Source organism: Cibotium barometz, chromosome 25 (assembly GCF_041138505.1).
Source record: "Cibotium barometz isolate CiBa-2024 chromosome 25, ASM4113850v1, whole genome shotgun sequence".
NCBI classification, from domain to species: Eukaryota; Viridiplantae; Streptophyta; class Polypodiopsida; order Cyatheales; family Cibotiaceae; genus Cibotium; species Cibotium barometz.
Window position 1 is genome coordinate 48222093 of NC_141070.1, and position 10351 is coordinate 48232443.

The following is a 10351-nucleotide window of genomic DNA, read 5'->3' on the forward strand; positions in this document are numbered from 1 at the left end:
TCAACATGATTAACAAAGTGATTAAGAAATAATTAAGACGTAATTAGTGAATAATTAGCAAATAAATTAATGTAGGCATGGATACTCAAAAACCAGCAAATTCTCATTAGGACTATGTCTCAATTTATAGAGTTTACATCAAGCATCAAATCCCATTGATTTCTCCATGATTCACTCCCAGAATATCTCCACCTCTTGCCTGATTCTCTCCACCTCTTCTCTTTTCCTTGAATATCTCCCAGAATAACTCCACACTCCTAAATTCCCTCATGCTACCCATTATTCTCTCCCAGTAGATTCTTCTAACCTTTTCACTGGTTCTTTCACAATTACATCTCCTCTTTTACAGCCTCTATCCAAGAGCTTGTTTCCAGACACACCCTATTCACTTGTATATTTCAATAGTTTGCACCTCATCTAGTATTGGATTGTAGACAACTCCAACTATAGGCAATTTCCCAATTGTCAACCCAATTGAAACGCAAACGAATGGAAACCTGTCCAAAACCAGGACACAAAGCCATTAAGAGCCAATGCATTCTTAAAGTATTTAAAATAAAAAGACAGATTCATTACAGCCAAGCCATTAGATAAGACTACAATATAAATTAAATTATTTGAAACATGAATGAAAGAGCAATATGAGTGAGGGGAGGGGGAGCAGAGAGAGAAAAAAAGACAAAAGGAAGGAGTAGTTTAGAAGAGGCATGAAACAAAGTTAAAAGCAAAAGAGAAAATAACTTAGCAAGCAAAGCTTATGCTTATGTCCAAGCATAACCTGCAATATGGGTTTTGAAAATTTCCAGAAATCCTTTGACATCATGGGCAAAACAGGTAAATCTAACACCTAGTTTTCAAATTCTCAAAAATATAATGATTCTGAAGGTGATTTTCAATATATAAGCACAAAAGTAACCACCAAATTCATGTTTGAAACTTCAACCTGTGTACAAAATTCGTGGTCCCATCCAAAGGATCAACTATCCACGTCGGTGTGTCTGTGAGTTCAAAAGACTCCAAAAGAGCTGTATTTTCTTCTCCTATGAACTGCCATTAGAAGAAACGACATCAACTAAGACACTAAGACAATGTAAGGAGTTAATTGTAACAAGCTCAATATAAGCAGTAACTTACCTCATGGTCAGGAAACTTTTCTCTGATACATTGAAAGATCAATGTCTCGCAAGCTTTGTCCGTCTCTGTGACAAGATCAACCTGAAACGGCCCACCTATAACTTCATTCATCATGGAAACTTCAAGTACGACATGGTCTATACAATCAAAAGAGTGCCTCCAATCTTAGGAAAGAAACAAAAATAATAATAGAAGCCATTTCACTACACATTGCCAAGCATAGATATAGGGAAGGATGGAGGGAGGTGACAAATTGGTATTGGGCGCTTGGAGCAGGAAATATGAGCAATTCCGTCTTTAGAGATTTGGCTATTCAAGATAGGAGATATTGCATTAGGAGAGTAACAGGAAGATTAGGGAAGGAAAAGTCCTGCAGGGTTAGCCAAAAAGCTGAAAAGCAAATATAAAGCTCCTCTAGAAATCAGAAAGCTACAGAAAGCAAATTGTGTACATGCTGACGTGTGGTAATCTCCATGACACATCTATCCTTACGGAATATTAAATAATTTAATAAAGTTAACTTAGGATTGACCTACAATTACTAAAGCTCAAATGCTAGGCTAATGTCTCCGAATTTAACTACACTTTCCCAAAGTGTTCTAACATATGTCAGTGCTCTAGATCATAAGTGTGCCTAGAGCAAGATGCATTAGGGCCAAAAACGGCTAGAAAAGGGCTGTTTGTTAATCTAAGGATTAAGAAATTGTCCAATTGTGAATTGACACGTATACAAAAGTATGGCATTCTTGTCTCCTCTAAATGTTTTCTTAATGGTTCTATTTTAGTGGCGAACGGCTAAAACGGCTAAATTTAGACGTTTACGATGGCTAACATTAAAGTTTGGGTCCAAAATAGTGACATCTTGTTCCATTTTATATTTCAAAAAATCAAGCAGGAAGATACGAAATCCTCTTTTCAGGCCTTGAAAACAACGCTATTAATGACAAATCACCAAATTTTTTCAAACGTCTACTTTCCACCTTACCTTCATTTTGGCATATGGTTTATTCTCCTTTCTTTGCTTTTTCAAAAGATTCACTATTTTTCTCTCATCTGTGAGCTTCTATGGCGTCCTCACGTCGTCCTTCTCATAATATAACTTCTTGTGATTTTCATAACACGAGAGAAGATGGTGTTTGGAAACCCATGTCTTTTCGTGTGAATGATTGGGTAACAATGCTTCCCTCTTGCAAAGGTGCCCACAGGGTGAAAAGAACCAAGCGAAATGAAGTGAAATCCCATTGGAAAGGTCGTGTTCTTGCCTTCAAAGTGACCGACAATGGCTGGCTTGCAAAAGTTCAGCATGTCTACATGGCCAAAGACATGGTGTTGAACTTGGATGAACATCCAATTCTCCATTCTTACTGTAATTCAACAAAACTTTATCTATTTGATACAACACAATATTTCTCCTTCTGATATATTTGTTGTTTGTTTAATTTCAGTTATCTTTCCATCAAGAGCTGTGGAGTGGCAGCCTGTTTGAGAGATTAAGTGGCACATTGAAAGCAATTCACAAGGGGATTGCAGATGTCATGTATGCAGACAAACCACCTTCATTTTACAAATCAATGGATTTATTTGTGTATTTTGCAGAATACAGGGTTCCATCAAGAGAAGGTGTTCATGGAGAATTATATGACATACCTATTCCCACATTAATGTCACTGGAATGGGAAGTTCCTGATCCAAATACCATAACAAGCTTCAAATCCAAAATCAAAGATGATATTCTTAAAGCTATGTCTCCTGGGAGGATTTCAAGAAGGATAAAAATTCAATGGTTCTTACCTATACATGTCTTTGTGGCATGTTTCAAAACAATGGAATTGGAGAGGACAAGAACAATGTGGCTTAATAGAAGACTATCTCTGATTGATCTGGACACTGTACTTGGAGAAGGATGGGGTACCAAGGAAACTTTTCATATGGGGGACAATATCAGTTGTAGAGTAAGCCCAAATTCTTTGTCTATCTCATACCAACTATGTCGCCAATCCCTAGTTTTGGGCTATGACTATAGGAGATGGAAAAGCAAGCTTGGTAGTTGGGTCCCTTTGGATTCTGAAGAGAATTGTCCAAAGTTTGAATTTAACATCATAGTCCATCCATTCATAGATCCCAGGAAACTCATAGTAACATCAAACTGGCGACTACAACATGTAAGAGAGTCGCTTGAGTTTCTGGACGAAATATCACCTGAATATAGATTCAAAGTAGATGATATTGTTGTCAGTACAAGGATGGAGAGTGTAACCTCATGCATCACATGTCTCCCCCCAAAAAAAGTTGTATTTGAGCCACTTGCAAGGGCAAGTTTGTATAGTTGAAAAGGATTTCTCCAATAATGTAATCAATATATTTTGCTAAATTTCGTCTTGACTTCTTCACAAAAATGGTTAACATATTGCTTGCAACACAGAACAAAGTTTAACAGTTGAATATCAAATTATTGATATTGAATTTAAGTACAAAATATTATCCCAAAAAGGGTGTGTTCATATGGACAAAATGAACAAAACAAAAGCCAATAATCACTCAACAAAATCAACTTTCCTTTTGGCATGAGATGACCCTGCATCTTTAGAGAATCTTTCTCTCTTCTGTTTGCTTCGATCAAATTTTGTTGATTGAGGTTCAAGTTTTGGAGTTTTCAGCTCTTGAGGTGTTGGAGAGAAGAAGACTTTAGAGTGAATTCCTCAAATGGTGGTAAGTTGGGCTCTTCTCTGAGACCTTCAGGTGTTGGCGAGGGAGATTTGGCAGTGGGGTCTGGTTTTGGAGAAGGTTCTTTGGAGGTTGGCCTTGGAGACTTGGAGTCTTCTTGGGGAACATGAAAAAGAAATTTAATGGAGAGCCAACATTTACCCTCTTACTATCTTTGTTGGATAAACGACGCTTCTGAATTTTAAATTTCACTGGTGAGTGAAACGGAAGACCTTTAGTAGCACTCCTCTCTTTGACAGGGGTCTTCTCTTTGATAGGTGTCTTCCCTTGAGTTGGTGAAGAGCTCATCTCTTTAGCAGGAGGGCTAGGGGTCTTCTCTTTAGCAAGAGGGCTAGGGCTCTTCTCTTTAGCAAGAGGGCTAGGGGTCTTCTCTTTAGCAAGAGGGCTAAGCTCTTCTCTTTAGCAGGAGGGGTAGGGATCTTCTCTGTAGCCTGAGGGATCTTTCCTTTAGAATGGGTCCTCTCTTTAGAATGGCTCTTTTTCACCTTGGAAGATCTGCTCTTAGTAGGGCTCTTCTTTCTTTTCTTCTTCTCTTTGGCAGAGGTCTTTTCCTTTTTGTCATCCTTGACATTGCTTTCCTTCTTCTCCCTTTTCCTTTTCTTTGAAGTTGTATCCTTGGTTCCTTTATTAGGTGGAAAGGGGGAATCAGGATCATATGGATTGATGGATCTGTTCAAAACCATGGATCTGTTCAAAACCATGGACACTGCCTTCTCCCTTACCCAACTTACCCAAGAATCTGGATACTCATGCAACTAAGACAAAAGAAAATAAGAAAATAAGAAAATAGGTCACTAAATGTATTCTCTAAATCAATCAATGGTTTTCATTCATGAACTTACAGTAAGTGTTGTCATTCTAAATCTTGACTCAAGATATCTCCAAGCATTAGCAAGCACCATCCATCCCCACAAGATGTTGAGTCTTTTTGCAAAGGAACTTCCTGATTGTAGTACTTAAAATCTTCAAGTTTGTAGTCTACATAGGTAGAACCTAGAAAACTCAAGATAAGTTTGGCAGCACTGCAAGCATAAAATATTGAGGGTCAACCAAATAATTGAAAACATACAAAAAATTGTTCTGGAACATAAACCATGGAAAAGTTGATTCTTACATTTTACTTCTCCCATGAATGGATGCTAAAGAATTCATAAAGATCACATCTCTATCCAATAGATTGAAGATAATAAGACTCCAATGGCCTCTGTGATTAGATGAATACTGCAATTAGTTATGAAAATTGAAATGTCTATTATAGGCAAAAGATAATTGAGTATGAGTCTTACACTTCAACATAAGGGTATACAATGTAATTGCAGGTAAGCATATCAAAGTTTTTGAGAAAACTTGCAAGATCCCCTTGTCTATTGAAAAGGCACTGTGTAACAAGGGGATCAAGAATGGTCACTTGCACAGCCATTGATTCATGAAGATCCCTCATAAGACATCTGGAGACATAAACAAAACATGTCAACAAAATATTGAGTCTGAGAAATTCATCAAGAAAGCAAAAGCAAATCCACACAAACCTCAGACAGATGAAGAGGACTGTGTCAGATATCTCAATATTGTGATTCACAAGCATACTTGTGTCTTCAGGGGGGCAATGTCACAATAAACCTCATCCTCTCCATGCATGGACACATCTACTATCATTTGACCTGTCACATTCTGGTAAAGCTCTGAATTGGATGCATGGAGAATTTTAGCTTGCTGAGAAATGGCATCCTCTGTAATCTTCTCTTGCTCTCTCTCTTTCTCAACTTCTTCTTTGATATCCTGAGCTTTTCTTGTACCATAAGTATGAGAAATATCTTCAATAACAACTGATTGTTTGGGTTGCCTTGCTGGAGGGATATTAAGAATTTCAAAAGCTCTCATATCTTGACTTGGAATGGGCTCCAAAGCTTTGTCAAACTTATATTTAAGTCTGGACACAAGCACAAAATCTTTGCCAATAAGAGTGATCCTATGAGCAAATGCAGCAGCAATGTATCCATCATTCATAAAGTCGATTAAAAAATCTTCAGCAGCAGCCTCTTGAAGACACATAAGGGCCTGGGTCTCCCATCACACTTTCTCAAGATTTGTGTTTCTCATTTTGCCAACTAACCTTTCTGATATGTCCCTGACAACTCGAGTAAATGGTAGTCGAGGGATGAGAAGACTAGTAGATTTCTGTGCTGCTCTTATCTCTCTTAAGGACTTCACCTGATAATTTAATCTCTTCCTTGCTGTCGCCCTCACACGAGGCTTTGGAAGAGGCTTTTCTGGTTTGGAAGGTCCTGGTTTGTCCTCAGCTTTTTCAGTCTCCAAAGGTGGGTAGACTTTCCTTGTAGTCTGTTTTGTCCTTGCCATTGAAGCTTAAAAAAAGAGATCCAATGGAAGTGGCCTGAACGAAGTGATAGAGCGAATCCAAAGGTGTTGGAAAGGGATAATCGCGTGATTCAGGAAATTGCAAATGAAGGAGTCCCGAACGAAGCGATGAGGCAAATCCAAAGATGTCGGATAAGCTTAATCGCTTGATTCGGGCAATGAAGAAAGAGACGGAACGAAGCGATTGAGGGAATCCGAATGTCGTGGAAAGGCGCAATCGCTTGATATGGGTAAAAAATGTAAAAGTAGGTTTGGGAAAATAAGGTGGACTGATCTCGCTTGATACAGTGTCGATAGAAATATTTTCAACAAAATTAACTTTTTATACCTCGAATCTGTCGTACAAAGGACCGTTGGATACACGTGTGTCATGTAATCATTTTTGACACATGGCATAAACGGTCACTATTTAAGGTGTTTTTATCACGCTTTTGCCCGCTTTTGGACCAATTATTTTCGTCAAATTAGGCTGTGCACCATAGTGTCTTCCTAGCCCTATTTCGCAAAACTCTACATTTTTTTGGGACCTTGGAATTGCCAAAGCCCGCACCAAGCGATAGAGGAATTCCAAAACTTTTGGACCTTTCATTTTCGCTTCGTACGGGCTCATCAGAATTATTCCAGCATTTTTTTCAAATATCTCAATGAGTAAAAGTGTTGCGGGTCGACATGAACTTGTTGAAGAAAGCCCAAGTGAAAAACTCTTGAATGCTATTTTGCAAGATGGTCATGATATGAAGATATACATAGATGCAATTCAATCCAAGGTTTTCTCTTTCAGATGTTTTGTTGAAGCTTAAGGACATTCTTGAAGATGAGTACAAACAATTTGAAAATGTCAATTAAAGCTCATTGTTTTCGTATCGGAGACCATGATTTTTGTCACCTTACAGATTTTACACAGCTGTCAGTGGAGAAAGCCAAAGTTACAAAGAGGTTCAGTAGATTTTCAAATAGAACCTCTTTCACCTTCATCCATTTCTTGTCCAATCCATAAAAAGCATTGCAACCTTGTCCCCAAGGATGTCTCCTTTCTTTTCTTCCTATTTTTGAAAGCAGAAATACAGGATAAAGAGCAACAACCAGAAATTGTTGCAGAGAATGAGGAAGAAAACTTAAATGTCACCACAGTCTCAAAGTTAGAGAAAAGTGAGATTTTAGAAGAGGAAGAAATTGATGTTCAAGCTGAGGAGAGAGAAAGTGCCAATCTGGATGTTGCAGAATTTAGGGCTTTCACTATTACTGAAGAGCCCTCAGAGGAAGCAAGCATATCTGAATCCTCTCTTACTCTTCCAAGCCTTCCTTTCTTCTATATCAATGAGAAAGATTTTATTTCTCTGTCCTTTCTTCAATGTCTCTTCAATATCAGAGAAGACTACTGTATTGCAGCAATTTCAGAAGCTTGTGAAGTGGCCAAAGACTTATTGATACAGAAGTAGAGTGAAAGGAAGAGTTTTTGGCACTTGATTTGCAAACATCTGACCAATCATTTATCCCTACTACTGATGCACTTACCTTGTGCCTTAAAAAAGTGGATGAGGGGAAACCTTCCCTTAGAGATGAGGATTTTGAGAACAGGCTAATTGAGTTAGGTATTGAGTCTTTTGGCAGAGATTTCAAGCTTTAGGCAGATTCTGATAAAGTGGAAAGGGTTGGCTCATGCAACTTGATGAAAGACAAAGTAGTAATTGAGGATGAGTTGCAGAAGGTAGCTTTCATTTAATCTTTTGTAAAATGTTATTGTGATTATAATTTTTTTAAATTGAGGTTTTTGTCTTGCAGATTGAATTGCTTGATAAGGATGATTTTCTAGGAAGAGCTAGAGGCAGCAAAGTGAAATCTATAGACACACTAGGAAGAGCTAGAGGCAGCAGAGTGAAATCTACAGACACTAGGTCAAGAAGGCCTTCATCTGCTCTCATGCACTACTTGCCTACATTGGATAAGGCTGTGTTCTGTGCATTCCACATGAACTTCTCTGAAGATGCTGAGTTGCCAATATTTGCCTTCAAGGTGTTGTCAAGGTTCATGGGATACACTCCCCTTCAAATAAATGCTAACAAGGTTTTGCTTCTAGAGAGAGCAGAATCTTTGGATATGCTGCAGGTTTCAATGCCTCAAGAGCAGGATACTTTCTTTGCTACTCTAGCTATGCAGCTTCTGCACAGCTGAGGTGTCAGATATCTTCTTGGAGGTTATAGAAGGAGAAAATTTTTGAGATAAAGAGGTGACATGCCAAATAGTCCCAAGAGAATCAAAAACTAATGTACACAATATTTTGCAAGGACTGATTATATTTCAGCAAATATTTTGTAAGAGGTACAAATGTGTTAGTAATCATTAGTCTCTGTCTTGAGGTGTTTGTGTTGTTTCAGAATGCTGGGTCTTTGATCTCATCAGGACTTTGTAATTGCCTCCTGTAGAACCAATTGAATAATTCTTTAAGTGCATTGCTTCTTCTTTGACCACCTCCTCTTCTGGTACATCTAAAAAAGGAAGTTCTTGCTTGATAATGAGACTTTTCCATTCCTTGTGTATTCCATGTTGCAAGGGGTCCTTCTGTAGCAAAATATGGTCTATGTAAGTAAAGAATATGCTACAAAGATAATTTTTTGTTAGTACATTAAAGAAATTACACTTATATTTTAACTGTTTTGATAAGTCTGAACACTCACCAAGTAATAAGTTATGTCTTTTCTCCCCAGGCATCTATGATAACTTTGATCAAAAGCTTTATTGCTTTTTTGAAATCATCTGCATAAACATTTGAACCAACTTGTTGTCTAAGGACTTTGAAAAAATTGTCGAGTTTTTTCCAAACTTCCATACGTTTGTTGGCTACATCTGGTCTACTTTTGACATTTTTGGTGATGACACATAGCTGTTTCCAGCAGTTCCACATTACATTGACTTGTTTGGTGTCATGGTTGCTCAAAAATCTTCTCGCTTTTGCTCCTCCCATTGAAACATCTTGCAGAACATCACCTGTACCTCCATAAAGAACAGGATCTTTTTTAAGATGCACTTCCCCACCATGGAAACCCATTTGAGAGAGCAAGGCTTCACATTTTTCTATGCACTCATCTGCAAGTTTAGTCGGCTTAATAGAATATGCATAGTCCAGATGAAGTCTGAGCAATTTGTCCAAGATTCTTATCTCTACATGCAATGTACATATATGCACATTTTTTAAATGTATTGGTAGAATTGGATCCCATATTTTAATAGAAGTTGGATAATCGACAACATTCACATTATTTCTGGATGGTGGTTTTCCAATCTCATTTTCTGCAAGCCATTCTCTTGTCATTGTGCTTGCCATGCAATAAAGACATGGATATTTGGTATTTGCTCCTCCACATACACCAAACATACACTTCAACGCCTTGAGGTCGGCACTCAAATGCCATTCCACAATGAAATCACCTATGTCGTCTACATGAAGGTGTTCACCTGTATTTTGGCTCTGAATAACTGAAGGAATGTCTGTTTGTGAGAAGAGCCACTTTAATGTTTCATGACTCTCTACTGGTACATGAGCTGATCCAATCCACCATAGCTCCATTTCTGATTGAGTTTTGTGGTATGGAGAATCAAGCTTACCTTGACTATAGTCCAATGCTTTATTCATTAGGGATATAGATATTCTTTCCATTTTTTGACATTTTTGGATTTGAGCTTCATCTAATTTTAAAACAAATACAAGTTTTCCTTCACAATCTATTTCTCTTATGTTGTAATATCTCACCATAAAAGATTGGACTTTTTTAATGTTCATCCAAATATTATTATAAACGTTGTATTCAAAAGATGATTTTTTTTTTTGTCTCTCATATGGCATTGTTCCCTCAATATGGAAATACTCTCCGAAATATTTAGAAATTTCCTCATTTAACAGAGTTCTATATTTTCCAACATTGTGAGGTCTAGGCAACCCAAAAGCTTTGATTTTGTAATACTTAAGGACCCTGAACCAGGTTTTAGAGATGGCTCTGTATCCCTTTCTACTCACTCCCACTGTGTCACAAACTTCTTGCATTTGGGAAGACTGGACTAATAAGTCCATATCTTTTAATAGATGTTGAAAGACTAGTTTTTTTTAGTTTGATTTTCAGGA

At 37.6% G+C, this 10351-nt stretch overlaps 1 protein-coding gene across 1 annotated transcript; it reads right to left on the reverse strand.

The window, feature by feature from the left end:
• Positions 1-385: 385 nt before the first annotated feature.
• LOC147624659 (inositol monophosphatase-like) lies at positions 386-1248 on the reverse strand. Its single transcript, XM_086819856.1, has 3 exons — positions 1135-1248; positions 944-1047; positions 386-497 (listed from the first exon to the last, which is right to left on the reverse strand). The coding sequence occupies exons 1-3, from the start codon at positions 1246-1248 to the stop codon at positions 386-388; spliced, it is 330 nt and encodes a 109-aa protein (XP_086675982.1).
• Between the last annotated feature and the right edge of the window lie 9103 nt (positions 1249-10351).